This window comes from Salvelinus sp. IW2-2015, linkage group LG20 (genome assembly GCF_002910315.2).
Source record: "Salvelinus sp. IW2-2015 linkage group LG20, ASM291031v2, whole genome shotgun sequence".
Taxonomy (NCBI): Eukaryota; Metazoa; Chordata; class Actinopteri; order Salmoniformes; family Salmonidae; genus Salvelinus; species Salvelinus sp. IW2-2015.
The window spans coordinates 36,900,034-36,924,060 of NC_036860.1; the positions used below are offsets into that span (position 1 = coordinate 36,900,034).

Below are 24,027 nucleotides of genomic sequence, written 5' to 3' on the forward strand. Positions count from 1 at the left end.
CTTCGCATGCTCCCCATTGGTAGCCTAGTTAAATATCCTTATCCTGGCGTTGAAATAAGGAAATGGAGAACTCAGTTGATGTCTTCCTGAGTCGATTAAACAAGGTGGACATTACATGGGAAGGACATATAGTCCTTATTCACTAATCATCCTAACTGCAGTGCCAGTGCGTCATCGAAGACAGGTTTCTGGTGGTTATGGCAGCAAACACACTCTGGAATGAAGTGTGAAAAATAACATTCCAGGCGCAGGTAACTTCAAATTGATATGCTGTAAAACATCTACATCATGGACGTCTTTAAATGTGTCTTGGGCATGGATGTTGTAATTATTCGACAAGTTGAATAGTTGGATAGCCTACGCATTGCCATTACGCACGAATAATTTCGCGTCCAATTCTTTGCTAACGTTAACAGTAGGCTATAGTGTTAATATGGGCTTGCTTTCGTTAATCAAAAGATCAAAATGAGCGTTTTATTTACGCAAATGAATAGGCCTACACATTCGCACCGATGAGGTATAGCGAATCCAACCAAATCGTCTTTTGAAGGTGTGCCTGAACTTGAGAGATTTTCTGATACTTCAAGGGAGTCTTTTCTGTTTAAACGGGGCGTTCATCCGTGTGATATTTGACAGTCTACATATTCCGGAGTTTACTTGCTCAGTAGAGAGCAACCTGTTTCTCATGCCACCACTTGGAGACTGTAGGGAGCCTACTGAAGATTTGTCCTCCCAGACTCTTTTGAATGAAAAGTAGCCTAGTCAAAGAAAAAGCTTTTCAAATGATTACAGGGCTCTGGTAACTTTAACGTTGTTTACCACCTAAATTGTGTTATGCACAGGCGTCGCAAAGCAATGTTTTGGAGACCAACATTTCGAACATTCATTACATATCAACATGTAGGCTAATGGTTGTAATATTTAATTGGAATTAATTACATGCAACAGGTTGTTTTTAGTGAACATGCAAGTATCTGCAATTTATAAGGAGACAGGAGAGTGATTATTTTTCACTAGATCGTTCAAGAAATTAAAAAAATATGTTACAATATTGTTATGATGTAATTGGTAAGTGCATTTTCTGATTCAAAGATAAAAAGGAAAAATCTACGTTTTGAGGGCGAAGAGGAAGGTGTTCTGTGTTGCAACAGGCATTAATTTACAACAGTCAGAGATGAAGGAAAAGTCCAAGAATGCGGCGAAGACGAGACGAGAGAAAGAAAATGGAGAATTTTATGAACTGGCGAAATTACTGCCTTTACCTTCGGCCATCACCTCACAACTGGATAAGGCTTCAATCATTCGGCTGACAACCAGTTACTTGAAGATGAGAGCCGTGTTTCCGGATGGTAAGTTATGCTACCACTATCAATTATGATTAATCATAATTAGGCCTATGTCTTCAGGAGAAGAGGCACATGTCAGTTTTTAAAACATAATATTAGTCTTTGTATTATACTTTTAACAAATACATATTAGGAAGGGCCAGAAAATATAAGAAAATGCATGCCTTTTCATTGCGTTAATTTTGAAATATATGTACATTTTTGGGGTCATGTAGATTACCATTGTCATTCCCTAGTTAATGTTTCTATGGACAAGGAGAGTTATTTGTCGGAAATGAATCTCCAGTAGAATTTGCCAATTATAAATATATGCATCCCACTGAGCACAGACATCAGTTCAACGTCTAGTTGTGATTTACATTTGGATGAGTTGTCAACTAATGTGAATTCAATGTGAAATCCCAAAAATATCAACATGTCAATGGATTTATATTAAATGTTGGGTACCCAATTACGACATTCCTTTACATTGATGACTTTTTGCAAATCCAACCAATTTTCCACTTTGATTCAACGTCATCACACATATTTTTTGGCCWGGAAACCAACRTTGATTCATCCAGTGTTTGCCCAGTRGGATATGACCATGCATGCCTAAAAGTGCCATTATAATTGTCACCAACTTTCCTCTTTCCCACCTGGTCATACAATTTTAAAAAGTACTTATTTTACAAGATTATAACTTCCCATTAATAATGTTTCACTCCTATACATGTGGCTCTAGATTATGAGTTATAATAAATCATCCAATTATGGTCAATAAAAGGAACACTTCGACARGCTAAACCTGAGGAAAACAGCCCTCTTCCTCTCTTAGAATTGATATGTCATCACTCATAAAGTCACAGAAACCTTTAGGCACGGACTAAAAGGGCCACCCGTTAGTTATGGATTTGAGTAGCTAAATGTATGACCATTCAGGGCTGGACCATTTCACCATTAAAATCTTGTGGAATCTATAAATGATTAACCTGTATAACAATATTACAAAAACAAAATGTAATCCTACATCTATTATAGTCTTGATCATATTTAATTATAGTAATCAAAAATGTGATTGATGTAATTTCAAATATTTGGAAATCAAATAAATTAATAGTCTCATCAATTATTAGGCCAATTCGTTGTTTTTTTTATGGAGCAAAATCAGACACTACCCTAAAACAACTAAATAGCCATACTATTGTAATTTAAAATAAACGCAACTTCCATGACAAAACAGAAATGGATTTATGAACTAATTAATAAACTAAGAACCTACTTCGAGAAAATGATTATGCTGCCTCTTTCAAAAGTACAGACCATAGGCCTCCGTTTTAAATTACATTAACTTACAGGTGAAGTATTATTTAAGCACTCCAAGTTATAGCAAATATGATTAGATAGGATTGTTTAATCTTAATTACAATGTTTCACACGAAATATAGGCCTTCGTTTTTAATTAACTGTAGAAATGAACAGTCACTTCAAATTAATAAGTAGGCCAAGGCTAGGCCAAAATACAGTCTGCCGTAACATTTTTGTTTTTACTTTCTCGTTTGACATATTGATTATTCTAACATCAGATGTATTGAATATTGTTTGGGTTTACATGTAATTCACGACATCCTGGTACTGAGAGAGATGTGAACTCCGTCCAACGAGTCTATTAATGGCCACTGTCCCTCACATTTGTCAAATGTGTAGGCTTATTTTGCAAGTAACCAATGCTTGACTTGGGCATGACCTCATCGGAGCTGAGTACCGGCACCATCATTTTCTACTGGTTAAGCGAGCTCCTGTTCCTCTTCTAGAATAGTAAATCAAAAGTATTGTGGGGCACCTGCACCTAATTATAAACAGTAGGCCTACCGGCACCCAAATTGAGTGCCGGCACCTATTTCAGTCCAAGTCARGCACTGCAAATAACTATTCTGGGGATTCAGAAACTTGGACTCGAGGCAGAATTCAATATGATGCGCAAAAGTTTGTGAAATATAGGCCTATYACCTCACGCAAATTATGCATGTTTATCTCGCGCATTCCATGTGCAACGTGTGCAAATTACGCAAATATAGGCCTAATTTATTTTTAGTTTGAGGCAGTTCTTTAAAAAGACTAATAAATAAGCAAACACATTTTTTCACACCACCTCAAATTGCTTCCACTTATGCCTATAGCGGGGGTGCAAGTGCAACGTCTCTGTCGCAGCCACTTACGTGATWTGGGCCTATAAATCCGTAAAAGGCCTGTCCTGCACAGCACCTAATCCCTAATCCCGTCTATCAAATCAAGACACAGTGAATTAAATTGATATTGATGGTGAAAAGTATGAAAATATAAGAGTTAAAACTGTGACCTATTAACCCTGAATGTTTGTCCAAAACATATTGTGCAATAGCCACTATTTTGTATATTTCCCCCAGTTTTGCAACTCAGTCAAATCAAAGCACTCAAAGCAAAGTTAAATTGAGAAAATGTAGGGTGCTCAATGCTCATATGTTTTTCTGAGAACCCAGACTATACAGTGCATTCGGAAAGTATTCAGACCCCTTGACTTTTTCCACATTTTGTTACGTTACAGCCTTATTCTTTAATGGATTAAATAGTTTTCCCCCTCATCAATCTACTCACAATACCCCATAATGACGAAGCAAAAACAGATTTTTGGAAATGTTTGCAAATGTTTTTTTTTTTTTACTACTGAAATATCACATTTACATAAGTATTCAGACCCTTTACTCAGTACTTTGTTGAAGCACCTTTGGCAGCGATTACAGCCTTGAGTCTTCTTGGGTATTATGCTACACGCTTGGCACAYCTGTATTTGGGGAGTTTCTCCCATTCTTCTCTGCAGATCCTCCCAAGCTCTGTCAGGTTGGATGGGGAGAGTCTGGCTGGGCCACTCAAGGAYATTCAGAGACTTGTCSCGAAGCCATTCCTGCGCGTTCTTGACTGTGTGCTTAGTGTTGTTGTCCTGWTGGAAGGTGAAMCTTTGCCCCARTCTTAGGTCTTGAGCGCTCTGGAGCATGTTTTCATTGAGGATCTCTCTATACTTTGCTCTGTTCATCTTTCCCTTGATCCTGACTAGTCTCTCAGTCCCTGCCGCTGAAAAACATCCCCACAGCATGATGCTGCCACCACCATGCTTCACCGTAGGGATGGTGCCAGGTTTCCTCCAGACGTGACGCTTGGCATTCAGGCCAAAGAGTTCAATCTCGGTTTCATCAGACCAGAGAATCTGTTTCTCATGATCTGAGAGTCCTTTGGGTGCCTTTTGGTAAACTCCAAGCTGGCTGTCATGTGCCTTTTACTGAGGAGTGGCTCCCGTCTGGCCACTCTACCATAAAGGCCTGATTGGTGGAGTGCTGCAGACATGGTTATTGGTTGCCTCCCTGACCAAGGCCTATTCTCCCCCGATTGCTCAGTTTGGCTGGGCTGCCAGCTCTAGGAAGAGTCTTGGTGTTTCCAAACTTCTTCCATTTAAGAATGATGGAGGCCACTGTGTTCTTGGGGACCTTCAACGCTGCAGAGATTTTTTGGTACCCTTCCCCAGATCTGTGCATCGACACAATCCTGTCTCGGAGCTCTACAGACAATTCCCTAGACCTCATGGCTTGGTTTTTGCTCTGACATGCATTGTCAGCTGTGGGACCTCATATAGACAGATGCATGTCTTTCAAAATCATGTCCAATCAATTGAATTTACCACAGATGGACTCCAATCAAGTTGTAGAAACATCTCAAGGATGATCAATGGAAATAGGATGCACCTGAGCTCAATTTCRTGTCTTATAGCAAAGGATCTGAATGCTTATGTAAATAAGTTTAATTTTATATAAGTTAAATTTTTTATAARTTTGCAAACATTTCTAAAAACCTGGTTTCACTTTGTCATTATGGGGTATTGTATGTAGATTGATGAGGAAAATGTTTTATTGAATCCATTTTAGAATAAGGCTGTAACGTAAGAAAATGTGGAAAAAGTGAAGGGGTTTGAATACTTTCTGAATACACTGTATATGAAATAAGTGACACTGGCCATTGAGTTCACAGCATTTGACAAATTCCACCCTTCTACAAATTAATATGATGGACAACCTGGCATGCTAATATTCAACTTCATCACACATCATAATACATTTCAAATTTAGGTTTTATATTTTCAGATGACAGTTGTGATATTTCTGTGAATGTAACACTTTCTTTAAAACATGTTTCATATGCTTATTTTTCTTTTCTTTTTTTCTGGTGATTTTGTCAAGTCATAATTTGCAAACAGACTTATTGAGTATAAACACACAAAGGTTCCCACTGGGCACACCATGTCATTTCAAATATTTGGTTGAGATGTTGATCAATGAGATTAAAACCTATATTCACCCACTCAAAAAGAAAGCCAAAAGTTAGTTAAATTTCCAATGTGTTATCATTATGTTTCAACCATCTAAAAGCACAACCAAATTCCAATTAATTGATGTGTCATTCTGGTAACGATGTACATAGCTAGTTCATTAGCTAAGCTAGCCACTTGTAGCTAGCCAGTAACCTCCAGTATGTGTTGATGTCATTTCACAGGATTTGTTTTTGGTTACAGTTTAAAGCCGTAACTTTTGGAGTTTTTGCCGAAAGTCGATCTTTAAAGTAACTGTCCAGTGTTTCCAGATTTGTATGAAATATGACCTTTAATAAATTACAATATGAGTGAAATAGTTTTCCTTCCAAAAAATGGCAATTAAGTGTGTTAAAAAGCAGCTTCTCTGTGTTGGAATGGTGTGGGTTTATACCGGTCATTCAAAATATTAATGCCAGCTCATTACCTCTAGGAGGAAATAGCAAGCATTTTTGAAACGGTCTGTTTGAGATATAAGTTTGAAGTGGGGTTTTTGAAGTGTTTTTTCTTCAATTCATGCTTTGGTCACAAAAACTAGTATAGGATGAGTCAACAACGTTATTTGGGTATAAGTTAACAATATATGAACTTTTTAAAGTTATATTTTCACTGGACAGTTACTTTAAAACTGCAAMATTTTCTCTCATCCTCATGGCAAAATGTGAAGAATAGCTTGAGATGAGCTATAAAACAGCACACTTGTCTTCCTGCCCCATGGCAAAATGTGTAGAATTGCAGGAAATTAGCTTTAAAATTGCAACATTTTCTCTCAGACTCATGACAAAATTTGTAAAATAGCATTATAAAACTGCACTTTATAAAACTGTAAAATTTGTTGAAATGCAGGAAGTTAGCTGTTTCCCCGCAAAAAAATCAGTCCCTCACCCCAAAAAAACATGTATTTTTATTTTTTTGGGGGGTTGGAGGGCCTTCCAATTATCCTTCCACATCCTTCCACCTTCCAATCAGGCCTTGATGGTAGAGTGGCCAGACAGAAGCCACTCCTCAGTAAAAGGCACATGACAGCCCACTTGGAGTTTTCCAAAAGGCACCCAAAGGACTCTCAGATCATGAGAAACAAGATTCTCTGGTCTGATGAAACCAGGGTTGAACACTTTGGCCTGAATGCCAAGCGTCACGTCTGGAGGAAACCTGGCACCATCCCTASGGTGAAGCATGGTGGTGGCAGCATCATGCTGTGGGGATGTTTTTCAGCGGCAGGGACTGAGAGACTAGTCAGGATCAAGGGAAAGATGAACAGAGCAAAGTATAGAGAGATCCTCAATGAAAACCTGCTCCAGAGCGCTCAAGACCTAAGACTGGGGCAAAGGTTCACCTTCCATCAGGACAACAACACTAAGCACACAGTCAAGAACGCGCAGGAATGGCTTCGGGACAAGTCTCTGAATGTCCTTGAGTGGCCCAGCCAGACTCTCCCCATCCAACCTGACAGAGCTTGGGAGGATCTGCAGAGAAGAATGGGAGAAACTCCCCAAATACAGGTGTGCCAAGCGTGTAGCATAATACCCAAGAAGACTCTGGGCTGTAATTGCTGCCAAAGGCGCTTCAACAAAYGACTGAGTAATGGGTCTTAATACTTATGTAAATGTGATATTTCATATTTTTTCTAAAAAACTGTTTTAGCTTTGTCATTATGGGGTATTGTGAGTAGATTGATGAGGGAAAACATTCGTTTAATCCATTTTAGAATAAGGCTGTAACGTTCCAAAATGTGGAAAAAGTCAAGGGGTCTGAATACTTTGCAAATGCACTGTATATGATAAGAATAAATGTATAGTTACAGTAACCTCAGAATGTGGCCATGAGTAACAGTCTGGCTGTTACTCATTTTAAAGGGATACTTCAGGATTTGGGTTTATCTTACTCTTCCCCAGAGTAAGATAAACTTGTGGATACAATTTTTATGTCCCAGTGTGCAGTTTGAAGGAAGTTGCTAACTAGCGTTAGCTCAATTGCTAACTGGCGTTAGCGCAGTGACTGGAAGTATATGGTAAATGCTATCATGCTAGTAGATACCATTGACTTCCAGTCACTGTGCTAAAACATGTTAGCATTGGCTAGCGAAACTACCTATAACGCCCTTCATACAGTATGCAGACATAAAAATGGTATCCATGAGTTCATCTAACTCTGGGGAAGTAAATAAAGGGCTTCATTGCCAAAATACTGAAGTATCCCTTTAAGGTTTAACTTTAGGCTATTTACTGTWTTAAAAAAGTTATATATCGAATTGTGTTTGGTTGACAGAGCAACCAAATATCAGCATTTAAAGGAGATGTATCTACTCCTTGGATAGTTCCATCTGAACCAATGGATTAATCTCATTCTTCAACTTTTGTTTTTGGTTGAGTTGGAGACGTGAATCCAACATATCATTTCTTATCTTGTCAACAAGTTAATAKGCTATTTATTGTATTTCAAAAATGATATTGAATTGTGTTTAGTTGTCAATGCAACCAAATATCACCATTTGAAGGAGATGTATCTTCTGCTTGGATAGTTCTATCTATGCTACTGATTTAGTCTGGCTTTAATTCTAGTTTGTCTTCAAATTAATAATTGATATGTTGGATTCACGTCTCCATCTCAACCAAACATATAAGTTTTACGAATAAGACTGAATCAAATAAAACTTTAAATTCACTTTAAATAAAGTTTGATTTGATTTAGTCCTATTCTTTAAATTAGATTTTCAGCTGAAATGGAGACGTGAATCCAACATATTCATTATTAGTGATGGAACTATTGAAGCAGAAGATATACCTTCAAATGTTGATATTTGGTTGCGCTGACAACCGAACACAATTCAACATCACCAAATATCGCTAGATTTGATATCAACCAGAGCTTGAAACCCTAGGCCTATTGTATTGTTTATTTTAAGTTCAATTCTGGGTTGAATTTAAACAAAAGCTGTTGATGACGTTATAAATGCTATATAGGGCTAAATAGCATAATTGAGTGATAAGGTATGGTCACACTTCCTTTGCTCTGTTAAACCTACTCTTTGGAAAGACTATTTAGTRAATCTATTTAGTTTTTTTAAGTGGAGCTCTCTTATCAATCATTCTAACGAAAGCACAATAATAGTCAGTAACAAATATCAAAGCTACGTTGAAGATCTGACGTTGTTTAAAGGTACAAATTCAACATGTTTTATACAAGATTTGTCTATGTTGAAATTTGGTTACCATGATGACAATCTTGTGGTTGAAATGTCACCCTCAAACAACAGTTGATGACTTTTTTGAAATCCAATGTATTTTCCAAATTACAAATTACATTGAAACAATGTTGATTCAACCTGTTTGTGCCCAGTAGGTTGTTTGCATGTCCCAGTGTCCAGCATAATAGACAAATAATATCACAGCAAGTAAGAGTGACTGTAGGAAAAATATACCTTGTTCTTAGTGACATAGGGGATTATGGATGTGGGCATGAGCAAATAATGGGATCTGAGTCAAGCACGAACTAAAATAAAATCTTTAAATACAGCAAAAGTACTGCATAAGGGTGTGTTTCTGAAATCTACTCTCATATGTGACATCTCCCGTTAGTCCAACCTTATACAGGACTGGTGGACATGTGTGCTTGTAGGATTCTGTGCACTCACTTTGCATCAGCTGCAAATACATACACTACTTTCCAACCTATGTGATTTAAAACAAATACACACAACATAATGAGACAGGATAGAGCAGCTTGAAATCCTTTAGTATTACCAAGGAGAATTAACTGTATTTTATACATTACAAGGTTCAATATTTCTCAAACCATTATGAGCAGCATCTCAAGGGACAGTTGTCGTGATTGATGCCCCCTTTAATGCTGGCTGGTGTCCATCTTTTCATTTGGTGTAGAAGACATTGTCATTAACCCGTACCACTGAGATTGCAGTATCTGACCAGACAAGTCAAAAAATAATGTGAGGCTATATATTGGGTCCACTTCATAGTGTCCTCTTCTCCTGGAAGCAGCTCCGGAATGTATTCAACACCTATTGTGTGTTTCCTCTACAGGGCTGGGGGAGGCCTGGGGCCAGCCTACCAGAATCAGCCCTCTGGACAACATGGCAAAAGAACTGGGCTCCCATCTACTGCAGGTGGGATATTTTCAACACAGATATATGACCCATTATACACAACACAAATATGTAACACAATATTGCAGTACTATATATACAACGTACAGTACCTGGATATCATAAGGTGAATGCACCAATTTGTAAGTCGCTCTGGATAAGAGCGTCTGCTAAATGACTTAAATGTAAATGTAAATGCAGTCAAAAGTTTGGACACACCTACTCATTCAAGGATTTTTCTTTATTTTTTATTATTTTCTACATTGTAGAATAATAGTGAAAACATCAAAACTATGAAATAACACATATGKAATCATGTGGTAACCACAAAAGTGTTAAACAAATCAAAATCTATTTTATATTTGAGAAAAGTAGCCACCCTTTGCCTTGATGACAGCTTTGCACACTCTTGGCCTTTCCTGCGKTTGAGCCAATCAGTTGTGTTGTGACAAGGTAAGGGTGGCATACAGAAGACAGCCCTATTTGGTAAAAGACCACTATATGGTACTGTATGTATTTAGGACAATTGTAGTGTTCTGAAGAGGAAATGCCATTGATGTTTCAATGTTTTTGCTATGGAATTTGTTGGCTTTGCCAAGAATTTGTAGTGGATTTCATGCCATGATTAGAGCCAGATGTGATAGAACAGAGTGTGGTTTTTGAAAGACTACAAAAGAGTAGGCATAAAAGGCACTCTTAAGCAATGTCTAATATCTACAATTCTAACTGACCTTCTATGCATGTTACTATCCAAAATGGATGGTATATTTTCGGGTCTAACACGTTTTGTTCCCCAGACTCTGGACGGCTTCGTATTCGTTGTCGCTTCAGACGGMAAAATCATGTACATCTCTGAGACTGCATCAGTCCACCTCGGCCTATCCCAGGTAAGACATCACTCTGCCTCCATTTTGGTCCTGGGCCATTGCGTATGCCACGAGCTTTGTGTCTGCCTCCCTCAACACAACCAAGGTCAACTAAGGGGCATCTGCCTCCTGATATGCCTGTTCAACCATTGATTTGACAGTCAGTAAAACAGACTGCAGAATGCTACGCAAAGTTTGCCTAAGTTCACCTAGCACAGATAATTGAGAAGGTATGGGGTGGACACAGAATATGATCTGTCAGTCTATTCTAGGTGTTATTGAGTTATTTTCCTTTGTGTTTGGGCGCTGTTCTTTTTACAATTTGTAGGCAGTCCACCCACTCTGCCCAGAGAGGGTGAAAACGGGCTTTGGTGATGAAATTTCACTTYACATTTTACCAAGACAAATATGATTCTTTATGTTCTGAATCTATCAGTGGGGTCTTTCTCTAAAATATCATTACCAATCCAAAAAGTCGGATTCCGTAACCTAATACATCTGATAATAAGCACCAAGCTCTGTTGATAGAGTGGTGCCACTTCTCGCAGTGACTTTTGAGGATTTTACATGTTGTGGTGGTCTTCTGCAGAAAGCGAAATGAAGGTGGTAGGAGCTGAAAATAAAAAGCTTGCGGTACGCTCAGTGCTCCGTTGATATCTCACAGAGATACGCTTGTTTTTCTGATACATTTTCACGAAATAACAGGAATTTTGCATTAATGTGAAAAGCGTATACTAAAATATGAAAACACTACATGTCATATCTCAAAATCAATATCTATCTTACCTCTATATTGTTTTATGTTCTCTGGATTATAAGAAAGATGACGAGTTCAACCGTGAGCCTGTCAGTTTGCCTTAATTCTCACACAGCATCCAGCCTAGCTGACACAATGTTATTTTTCTGATTTTTCTGATCACCCTGATCTTGGCCATCCTACAAGGGTTTTTCTTGGCGGAGTATCTACACAATTATACTGAACAAAAATATAAACGCAACATGTAAAGTGTTGGTCCCATGTTTCATGAAGTGATATAAAAGATCCCAGAAATGTTCCATACGCACAAAAAGCTTATTTCTCAAAAATTTTCTGCACAAATGTGTTTAAATCCCTGTTAGTGACCTTTCTCCTTTGCCAAGATAATCCATCCACCTGACAGGTGTGGCCTATCAAGAATCTGATTAAACAGCATGATCATTACACAGGTGCACCTTGTGCTGAGGACAATAAAAGGCCACTCTAAAATATGCAATTTGTCACACAACACAAAGCCACAGATGTCTCAAGTTTTGAGGACGATTTTTACGCGCTTCAGCACTCAGTGGTCCCATTCTGTGAGCTTCTGTGACCTACCACTTCGTGGCCGAGCCACTGTTGCTCCTAGACGTTTCCAGTTCACAATAACAGCTGACAAACTGCTTGTTGGAAAGGTGGCATCCTATGACGGTGACACGTTGAAAGTCACTGAGCTTTTCAGTAAGGCCATTCAATGTTTGTCTATGGAGATTGCATGGCGGTGTGCTCAATTTTATACACCTGTCAGCAACGGGTGTGGCTGAAATAGCCAAATCCGCTAATTTGAAGGGGTGTCCACATACTTTTGTATACTGTATATAGTGTATTTTATTCTGTTTTCCCTGCCTTAACTGAGGTCCAGGCAGTTTGACTGAGAAGCAGTGTATCGTTGCTGGTTTGGCTTATATATATTCCATTAGGACAGCGTGATCAGCATTCTTCGCTGCTTGACATGCCCACTTCATCAGTATTGGTGTTCCCCCAGAGAGAGATGCTCTGTCTATCTAACCCACTCTCCACACGTGGACTCCCACTGAATCATCTCATTATTCACACGCGGTGACTGAGAATAGCGAAATGGAGTCAGCGGCAGCCTCCCTCAAAACAGAGGTTTATCCTTAAAGTACTGTCTCTGATGTGTTATAGTCTTGGCCTCCACTTCGAGCATACCGTCATTCTATCTGGTTCACTTTCCAAAAGGGTAGAACGTAGACTTTTGGGGGTGCCCTAGAAGTAGTGGTCCTGACCTAAGCAACTATTTTATGAATCAGTTTTTTAAAATGGAGGTGCCCACATTGATTTTAGTTGAGCTACCTACAGTATAGGGGTGTTCTGCTTATGAAAGTGACCAGAACCTAAAGTATGGAACCGCTGTCATCCTAACACTGCACTCATGTAAAGAGATTGTGTACTGAGCTGTAGATAGCAAACAGAAATGCTGATGTCTTGAATGTACCTCCCCTAAGCAAACTTGGACAGACACATTGACGGCTGTGCTCAGAAAGCATTCGAGAGAACAGGGGGGCTGAGCAACAGCAATAACTCAATCCAATAAAAACAGCCCAACCACCCACTCTGAATGTGGCGCTCTTGCACGCAGGCCTGATGTAAATTATGCTTGTGCACACCTGTGTACGCTGTCAAGCTTATTCAAATGGACCATCCACTGTTGTTGATATCTTGTGTGTGTGTGTGTGTGTGTGTGTGTGTGTGTGTGTGTGTGTGTGTGTGTGTTGTGTGGTGTTGTGTGTGTGTGTGTGTGTGTGTGTGTGTGTGTGTGTGTGTGTGTGTGTGTGTGTGTGTGTGTGTGTGTGTGTGTGTGTGTGTGTGTGTGTGTGTGTGTGTGTGTGTGTGTGAGTGTCAGTGTAGTATGTGTGAGTGTGTGGGTAGAGTCCAGTGAGTTGCAGGGCCAGTGCAATCAGTGTCAGGTGTGTGTGTGTGTGTGTGTGTGTGTGTGGTGTGTGTGTGTGTTGTGTGGTGTGGTGTGTGTGTGTGTGTGTGTGGTGTTGTGTGGTGTGTGTGTGTGTGGTGTTGTGTGTGGTGTGTTGTGTGTGTGTGTGTGTGTGTGTGTGGTGTGTGTGTGTGGTGTGTGGTGTGTTGTGTGTGTGTGTGTGTGTGTGTTTAGTGAGCTAAGGTTAGTGTCGTTTTAAAATGAACTGTGAAAGACAAAACAGTATGTTGAGAACGCCTCTGTTTAAACACTGAGGTTAACCCATCTTCCATTGTAAAATCTAGATGCCTGTTAAGTATCAGTAACCCACATATCTTAACTTACATTGGTGCTTTTACACACCAGTGGCGGTCAGTGCTGTTTAAGATGAGGGACGATTTTTTTTTCCACGAGCATGGCCTTATTTCTATTACATCATATTGTATGACTCTCATTCACATTCCATTCACCCAGTTCAATGTAACAGCGATAGGTTTAGGCTACTACATGATACTCACATTTTCCATATACCCATCATAGGGTTGCTACAACCTAGCCTATGAATGACAGTTTACAGCGTCGGTGCACACAGGTCGAGAGACAAATTTGAGGTGACAGACAGTGAGACATGGACAGACAGTGACATTCAATACTGTTTTTCACAATCTTGTCTGCAGTTGCAAACGAGAGTTTATATTGGACAAATTCAGGTATGTTTAGCCCTGTTTTGTTCCGTTTGTTTCCGTTTAAGAAATGTTTTTCAACAGAATCAGCGGAATGAATACACCCCTGATCACTCGTAAACACAATTCACTTTCATAGCAGCCACGTTGTATTCCTTCTCGCATCTATGCGCTCTCCTTCTCTCACCTCTTCCCTTCACTTGTGAACTTCAATGCACAACACATCAGCTGTGTGTGACCAGGCAAAAACATTCCAAGCCAAACCGCTACACACAGCCTACATCGTTGTCACCATATTAGCTAAAGTAAAGTCATAGTCAGCATAGCTAATAGCACTAACGTGTTAGTAAACCCACTACAATCATGCAGTAATGTTACAGTGTACAGTCAGTAAGCAGTAAGTGTGCGGCTCTCCTTTATTTTTAAGTTTTCTACTCCGCTAGCCAGCACCTCGCCTAAATAGTTGTGTGTTTCTTTTTCTTCTAGATCAATAAATTAGTAATACCAAAAGCTTACCTTGACTTGGAAGAGTTCCAGTGTCATGTTGGGAAAGTCAAAGCCAGCTAGCTAACATAGCATCCCTCTGTTTGAGCAGGGTGTTTCAGTAGGCTAAACTAGCTAGCTGTATTTGCTAGCTAAGTAAGTGAAACTGAAACTGAAAAAAAAAGTACGAAATCTCTATTTCTCTCTTGCTTCTCCTTCATTTTGGAAGATATTAATTTGTTCAAAACTGTTCAACTATTGTCTTTCTCTCTCTTTGAGTCAACTACTCACCACATTTTATACACTTCAGTGCTAGCTAGCTGTAGCTTATGCTTTCAGTACAAGATTAATTCTCTGATCCTTTGATTGGGTGGACATCATGTCAATTCATGCTGCAAGAGCTCTGATAGGCTGGAGGACGTCCTCCGGAAGTTATCATAATTACTGTGTCTATGGAAGGGGGTGAGAAACAAGCACCTCCTAGGTTTTGTATTGAAGTCAATGTACCCAGAGGATGACGGAAGCTAGCTATCCTCCGGCTACACCATGGTTCCACCCTAAAGAATGCTGTTGAGGCTACTGTAGACCTTCTTTGCAAAATAGTGTTTTAATAAATTATTTGTGATGTGATTAAATTGAGTATAGTTTTATCTAAAAAGGATAGCTTTTAATTTTTTTTACAATAAAACATTTTATGAAATTCACTGAGGAGGATGGTTCTCCCCTTCCTCCTCTGAGGAGCCTCCACTGTTACACACATATTTCACTTGTTGCTCCTGAACACCATTTCTGTGACACCAAAAAGCAGAGCAGTCCTCTATGATCAGTCCCAATGCTCTCTCACTACAAGCATGGATTACTCGAGCCTAACTCCACACTATAAAGAAACCAATTTGTTGTTGAAGTGGGGAGCAGTGATCCGCTCGCTGAGTGACCCAGTCCCCAAATTTGAGAGGTAAAATAGATCAGAGAGGAGCCTAGACGGTGTTCTGTGTTCTCATGCAAATGATTGGTTCTTTCATAAATTAACCCGAGTGTTTCCTGACATCATCCGCCTTTGAGGCGGAGCTGAAAGTGATGCAGAGATCAATTTTTGTCCCCTTCCTCACTTCCAACACACACACATATGCATGTACCCTGCAAGGCACAGGCACTCACACTCACATGTGCGCACGCGCACGCACACACACACACACACACACACACACACACACACACACACACACACACACACACACACACACACACACACACACACACACAACACACACACACACACACACACACACACACACACACACACACACACACACACACACACACACACACAAAGTCAGTGTCCCCCTTCAATAGGCATTTCTCTTTGATAATGTAATCCCTTGTAATGACAGAGTATCATCCTGCTAAATGATCAAAAGACCTCAAAACACCATTCAGAAAGACTCTGTCTTCTTCACTGCTGTTTTAAGATGGCGCCAGAGAAGAAGGCAGACGTTTTACGTACCCCAAACCGATTGTGTTTTTTTCTTTGTTTATTTGCGTTGTTTATACTTTTTTTTTCTTATTCTTATCCATATTTTTTTTAAACTGCATTGTTGGTTAGGGGCTCGTAAGTAAGCATTTCACTGTAAGGTGTTGTATTCGGCGCATGTGACTAATAACATTTGATTTGATTTGTTAGGGATGACATGTCACTGAAGAAGTGATATTTTCTCAAATTTCAGGCTGATGAAACTTGATGTGATGTGATTAACCGGTGCCCCCACACATTGACTCTGTACCGGTACCCCCTGTATATAGCCTCGCTATTGTTATTTTACTGCTGCCGTTTAATTATTTGTTATTTTATTTTCTATTTTTTATTCATCTAATTTTTACTTTACACTTATTTTTCTTAAAACTTCTTAAGCATTGTTGGTTAAGGGCTTGTAAGTAAGCATTTCACCTGTTGTATTCGGCTCATGTGACAAATAACATTTGATTTGATTGATTTGTTTCCGTCAGGTGGAGCTGACGGGCAACAGTATATTTGAGTACATCCACCAATCAGACCATGATGAGATGACGGCCGTTCTCAGCGCCCATCAGCCCCTCCACCATCACTTCCTGCAAGGTGCCTAACATGCTAGATTCATTCACTCTCCTTTTCTATTTTCTCTTTCTCCTTTTTTCTTCCTCTCTTTCTGTCTTTCTTATTCTATCTCTGTCTCTGTCTTTCTTTCCCTTCCCTTTCCCTTTCTACTTCTATCTCTTTCTCTCCGAACCAAGTCAGTTGATCACGATTTTCCCTCGTGCAAAATGTACTCAACTCTCTGTACGTTTAGAAGCAACAGTGTTGCTACTTCAATGAGGTCTACCTCTACCGTAAGAAGGAAGGCAACTATAACAACGTAGTACTTGTGTACAAAGTACAATGTGTAGCACCATGATGCATAATACAAGACAATACTCAGGCAGCCTCTCTCTCTCTCAGAGCAGCAGGCAGGTTTTCATTATCTTAGTCTAGGAACAGCATCTTAAGTCTTATGTGATAACAGCACTCGACATTCTGTGGAGTACCATCTTTGGGTGAGTTTAATAAGACCCCCCCCACACACACACGCACGCAGGCACGCACGCACGCACGCACGCACGCACGCACGCACGCACACACACACACCACCACACCACACAACACACACACACCACACACACACACACACACACACACACACACACACCACACACACACACACACTTGGGCTAACCACATCCACATTTGGTATTGGTATTTGGTATTTTATGAGATCCCCATTAGCTGTTGCGAAAGCAGCAGCTACTCTTCCTGGGTTCACATAAAACATGAAACATGACATAATACAGAACATTAATAGACAAGAACAACTCAAGGACATTTAACCAGGGGTTGTGTGTGTGACTGTGGTGGTGAAATGTTTTTATTTGTCTATGTCTCCTCTCTCTCTCTGTGTGTGCGTGTGTGTTACAGAGTACGAAATTGAGCGCTCTTTTTTCCTGAGGTGAAGTGTGTATTGGCCAAGCGTAATGCAGGACTGACGTGTGAGGATATAAGCTACTATAATGAAATTAAATATTTGAAATCACATTTCTTAGTTACTGTATTTCCATGATAATCTGCGTCTCTGGAAGTAGTAAACAATACAAGAAGAGAAGTAGCTAATTCAAATTAAACACCTACAATTGAAATGTGTCAGTTCAAACAAATATCTATTCTTTCTTCTATTTTGAGATATAACATTTTTTTTGTTCAATTGAGGCTATAATGTTATTATAGTGTTATACAGTGTTAACAGGTTATTTGAAACTGCATATTGTTTGTCAGAGTCTCAGCAGCTGCAGCATTTCCACTTGGCTCACTCAAATCTCCAACAAAACATACCCTTCTAAAAACCCAGTCCACAGTCGTTCCTCCACCATCCTCCTCTCTGGATGCAACAGCAATATTCTTCCACCCCTATTTCTTCCCTGTCTTCCCCTCGTCCCCTATAATATACATCACCTAGCAGATTGCAATTGGTATCTGTTGTAAACTTACAGTTGAAGTCGGAAGTTTACATACACCTTAGCCAAATACATTTAAACTCAGTTTCACAATTCCTGACATTTAATCCTAGTAAAAATGCCCTGTCTTAGGTCAGTTAGGATCACCGCTTTATTTTAAGGATGTGAAATGTCAGAATAATAGTAGAGAGAATGATTTATTCAGCTTTTATTTCTTCATCACATTCCCAGTGGTCAGAAGTTTACATACACTTAATAGTATTTGGTACATTGCCTTTAAATTGTTTAACTTGGGTCAAACGTTTTGGTAGCCTTCCACAAGCTTCCCACAATAAGTTGGATGAATTTTGGCCCATTCCTCCTGACAGAGCTGGTGTAACTGAATCAGGTTTCTAGGCCTCCTTGCTCGCACATGCTTTTTCAGTTCTACCCACAATGTTCTATGGGATTGAGGTCAGGGCTTTGTGATGGCCACTCCAATACCTTGACTTTTTTGTCCTTAACCATTTTGCCATAACTTTGGAAGTATGCTTGAGGTCATTGTCCATTTGGAAGACCCATTTGTGACCAACTTTAACTCCTGACTGATATCTTGAGATGTTGCTTCAAAATATCACATAATTTCCCTCCCTCATGATGCCATCTATTTTGTGAAGTGCACCAGTCCCTCCTGCAGCAAAGCACCCCCACAACATAATGCTGCCACCCCCGTGCTTCACTGTTGGGATGGTGTTCTTCGGCTTGCAAGCCTCCCCCTTTTTCCTCCAAACATAACGATGGTCATTATGGCCAAACAGTTCTATTTTTGTTTCATCAGACCAGAGAACATTTCTCCAAAAGTACGATCTTTGTCCCCATGTTGCAAACCTTTGTCTGGCTTTTTATGGCGGTTTTGAAGCAGTGTCTTCTTCCTTGCTGTGCGGCCTTTCAGGTTATGTCGAGATAGGACTCGTTTTACTGTGGATATAGATACTTTTGTACCTGTTTCCTCCAGCATCTTCACAAGGTCCTTCGCTGTTGTTCTGGGATTGATTTTCACTTTTCGCACCAAAGTATGTGGTACCTTCAGGCGTTTGGAAATTGCTCCCAAGGATGAACCAGACTGGCTGATTGGCTGATTTCTTTTGATTTCCCCATGATGTCAAGCGAAGAGGCACTGAGTTTGAAGGTAGGCCTTGAAATACATCGACAGGTACACCTCCAATTGACTCAAATGATGTCAATTGGCCTATCAGAAGCTTCTAAAGCCATGACATCATTTTCTGGAATTTTCCAAGCTGTTTAAAGGCACAGTCAACTTCTGACCCACTGGAATTGTGATACAATGTGAAATAATCTGTCTGTAAACAATTGTTGGAAAAATTACTTGTGTCATGCACTAAGTAGATGTCCTAACCAACTTGCCAAAACTATAGTTTGTTGATAAGAAATATGTGGTGGTTGAAAAGTGAGTTTTAATGACTCCAACCTAAGTGTATGTAATCTTCCGACTTCAACTGTACATTGCCAATAAACAAGCCGTTTATGTTAAGTAGTAGAATAAATCATCTGTGTGCACTGGGCGGCCGCTACTGAATGGCCGGACAAGCATAGGTTAACAGGAAGTGAGGAAGATAAATAGCCCCATTAGCATCTAGGCACGTGGCTGTTCCAGGGAGGGAGGGCTGGAGGGGAGCAGTGGAGGAGGGGGAGGGGTGGAGAGGGGCACTTAGTGGGGTGCAGGCTGAGTTTGAGCCTGTTCTTGCTTTCGCGGAGTTAGTGAGAGCAAGTTTGCTGCATTACCAACAATGTTGTATCTCAATCTACCGTATCTATCTCTCGGATCCACCTAAATGTGGACACAAAATCACATTCTGGACACATAAGGCAAGGTGTAAAGCCTCTCTGTATAGCTATATCTATATCTGTATCTATCTCTGTATTGCTGTGTAAAGCCCCTCTCATCTCTCTGCTCCGCAGGTGATCCACTGCAGTGGGTATTTGAAGATCCGTCAGTACGTGATGGACATGGCGCTGTTTGACTCGTGTTATCAGATCGTGGGTCTGGTGGCGGTGGGCCACTCCCTGCCTCCCAGTGGTATCACAGAGATCAAGCTCCATAGTAACATGTTCATGTTCAGGGCCAGCCTGGACCTCAAGCTCATTTTCCTGGACTCCAGGTATGGGAGTGAGGGGGCAGCAGCTACTCTTCCTGGGGTCCTGCAAAATTAAGGCAGTTTATACAGTCTCTTATGGCATGTCTTGTGGGGTATGCATGGGTGTCCGAGCTGTGCGCCATTAGTTCAAACAGACAGCTCAGTGCATTCAGCATGTCAATACCTCTCATAAATACAAGTAGTGATGAAGTCAATCTCTCCTCCACTTTCAGCCAGGAGAGATTGATATGCATATTATTAATATTAGCTCTCTGTGTACATCCAAGGGCCAGCCGTGCTGCCCTGTTCTGAGCCAATTGCAATTTTCCTAAGTCCCTCTTTGTGGCACCTGACCACACGACTGAACAGTAGTTCAGGTGCGACAAAACTAGGGCCTTGATAGACCTGCATTGTTGATAGCGCTGTTAAGAAGGTAGAGCAGAGCTTTATTATGGACAGACTTTCCACGTTTTAGCTACTGTTGTATTAATATGAGGGAGGGAGGAGGGAGGGAGGAGGAGGGAGGGAGGGAGGGGAGGGAGGGAGGGAGGAGGGGGAGGGAGGGAGGGAGGAAAAAAACATACAATGATGTAAAATGAGACAGAAAAATATAATTAAAATAAAAAACAAACACAACAAAGGATGTGAACATCATGATTTAAAATGTTTTACTTTTGACTCCTGAACTCTTGGATTCAAGGGTGGCTGAGTTGACGGGACACGAACCCCAGGACCTGATCGAGAAGACACTGTACCACCATGTGCACGGCTGTGACGCATTCCATCTACGCTTCGCTCACCACCCTGTGAGTCAGTCACCCTCTGTGAACACATTGTGACACTTCTAACTAAACAACCCACACTCTCCTTGAGAGGGCTAGTGTTTCTGTAAGTGGCAACTGTGGAGTTTCTCACAGAATATGCATGCAGGTTTAAGAGGAAAATTAAAAGGATACAGTATTCATGACTCAAGGTATTCATGAGTATGTCAATGGAACTGAGCCTTTTGCAGTCACTCTCTCCCAAGCATTCTGTCTGCATTCTATAGCTATATGTGCACTTCTCTTTCTCTCCCTCAGTCTTTTATTCAGACACAGTGCAGTCTGGGATTTGATCTCTCACCCCATCTTTCTCTCTCACCCCTCCCTCTTCTGCAGTGTTGGTGAAAGGGCAGGTCACCACTAAGTACTACCGTATGTTGTCCAAGCACGGGGCTGGGTGTGGGTGCAGAGCTACGCCACCATCGTCCACAACAGCCGCGTCCTCCAGACCCCACTGCATCGTCAGCGTCAACTATGTTCTCACGTGAGTCAACACTTTCACCTTTCGACCTGAGTGGTGCTGTGACAGGTGAATCATTTCTAAAAAAACGTAAATTTAATAGTCTTGGGGAAGAAAGTTTGGGTTTGTAAGGTGGTGCACCCGGTGTGTGTGTGTGTGTGTGTGTTATGCTAATCAAAGCTGTTCTGTGCTGTATGTATATGTCTCGTCACAGGGACATAGAGTATAAAGATATGCAGCTGTCTCAGGAGCAGAGTCGAGCGGCCAAATCCAGCTTGGCCTTTAAGAGTGGCCCGGCCTCCTCTCAGGACCCCCGCAAACAACTTAAAGCCAAAGCAGTCAAGATCAAGAGCAAACTCAAAACAGCCCCCTACCCTCAGGTACTACTGCTCCCACACCAAGTTACTAATACTGTTCATATGCACATACAGTAGCCGATGTTATGATGAATAGCTTTTGCCAGCTTGGAAAAAGAGGAGACACTATTCCTCTTGAAAAGGAAAATAGAACAAAGTGACTTGTTGATTCTTTGTCATAGCTCACAAAATGAGCTGTACTCAGCACTGTCTTCATTGCCTGTCTTTGATAGAAAAGAACAACACCACCATAACCTGCTGTCTATTGCCTCCACCTCCAGCCCAACATCCACCTACCATCACGACAAGCTGGACTGCTCCCCCAAGGAGAGCCTGGAAGGAGAGCCCCCCTACACCCTGACCACCTGCCAGGGGCAGAGCTCTGGCCCCTCTGGAGGCCCAGAAGCTGGAGAGGTCCTGTGTAGCATCAGCGCCCCGTATGGCCTCTCCTCCCCAACCCATATGGACCCTACCCCACACGGACTCCCAGAGGAGGTTGCGACCCACCCAGGGTTTCTCTACCACCTCGCCCTCCCCGGCTTCCCCCAGCCTGGCGCCCGGCGCTGCTCAGCTCCCTGCAGGATCGAGGGGGCGAGGGGCGCTGGAGCTGTGCCAACGCCACAAAACCCATCCCGGTCATGCCCTGAGGCCCTCTGTTGCATCGTGTGCCATCACCACTGCCACTGCAGCAGCGTATTCCGGTATGGCTCTGGTTCAAAAGCATGGGGAAAGGCGGGCTCCCAATCAGTGCTGAGGAACGCAGAGCTCTTTCCACAAGCTTTTAAATGCACCACTAACTGATATAATCAATTTACACTAGCATTGCTACATTTAACCAGAAATGGTACACTGTAACTGAAAACTGTAATTGATACAGTAATTTGGGGTATTATCAACAATCAAATGCTGAGAAACATTTTACTGCAGCATACACTGTAAATGATGGTGCATTCTGGGAACATTTGTGGGCGGAAAGAATTGCTATATTTAAATATATCTGTAATTCAGTCTCACAGAATAATAGTACTTACCGTATTTTTTGAGTGCCAAAAACCTTTGACTACTAGTGGATGCATGGTATTTTTTCTGGCTCATTAACATATTTTGAGGCGTGCCTTGTAAGAGGCTATATTTGTTGCACCATTACTGAAAGTGCTGTACCAATTGAATTGCTATGTGGTAGTAGTGCCCCATCATTTAAAAATGTATAAGGGACAGATTGGTGTGGCAGCAAGTCTTAAACCAGCGACTTACCAAACTTCTAGAGTGTTCTGGCTTAGCCTCTATAGCATTTTAGTCTGAATCTCATGGAGCATTTCATTTCTTCACAGGCCCTCAGCGAGCAGGGGGTACCCCCAGCAACCCCTCCATGGCGTCCTCTCCAGCTGCGCGACCCTGCGCCTATCAGCAGGTACAAGGAAGAGCCCTACGAGCATCACCGCTTGGCCAGAGGAAGACCACAGAGGACCGCCTGCCCTCCCAGTCACAGGCCACAAAACAAGACAGCAAGCTGCCGTTCAATCGAGACCACCTCCACAAGGGCTCAGAGGGAGGTGGTTGCATAGTAGGGGAGAAGCCTTTGTCCTGTCCTCTGCTGAGTAGCTCTGTGCTGGAGAAGGCGAGCTATAAGCAGTCCGGGTCCCTCCACGCTGGGCCAGCCCTTCCCCATGCAGGTGGTGCTAGAGCAGCGCAGGAGGCTGTGTATGATGGAGTCCCCCTACAGCCACAGTGCCACTGGCCCCTTGGAGCACACGGACAGCAATTGGGAGCGGAGGACCCCCAAGCTGCTGGAGCCTGAAGCGGGGAGAGGAGGATGTGGATGGGGGTTGGAGTTGAAGTTGGGGTTGGGATGGGGGTGGGAGTTGAAGTTGGTGGTTGGTGGATGGGGGTGGGGTGGGCAGGCCTGCCGGCCCAGGCTCCGTACATGTCTTTGAACCTCCACCACGTCTTGGCCAAACACAGCTCCTTCCAGGCCCCGCCCTACGCGCCCTCGGCCATTTGTCGGACAGCTACGGTTACCGTGGTGATGAAATGGGTTCTTATGGCTACAAGAGCCAAAGCCCCGCCTCTGGCTCCTCCCCTGAGACCCACAGGGAGATCCCTCATTACATCGGCACGTCCCATCATCACCAACGAGAGTGACACAGCCTGGGGTTGA

General features: G+C 41.6%; 1 protein-coding gene across 1 annotated transcript; it reads left to right on the plus strand.

Moving 5' to 3' along the window:
- The first annotated feature begins 257 nt into the window (after positions 1 to 257).
- sim2 (SIM bHLH transcription factor 2) lies at positions 258 to 24,027 on the plus strand. Its single transcript, XM_070449735.1, is given in 24 exon segments — positions 258 to 1,349; positions 9,759 to 9,841; positions 10,618 to 10,707; positions 16,583 to 16,691; positions 17,565 to 17,594; positions 17,597 to 17,635; positions 19,525 to 19,544; positions 20,057 to 20,256; positions 20,933 to 21,042; positions 21,390 to 21,440; positions 21,443 to 21,492; positions 21,494 to 21,537; positions 21,728 to 21,901; positions 22,151 to 22,318; positions 22,320 to 22,427; positions 22,429 to 22,489; positions 22,492 to 22,572; positions 23,199 to 23,259; positions 23,262 to 23,306; positions 23,309 to 23,516; positions 23,518 to 23,672; positions 23,675 to 23,851; positions 23,854 to 23,989; positions 23,991 to 24,027. Coding segments are annotated over 24 exon segments (2,412 nt in total). The 5' UTR covers positions 258 to 1,174.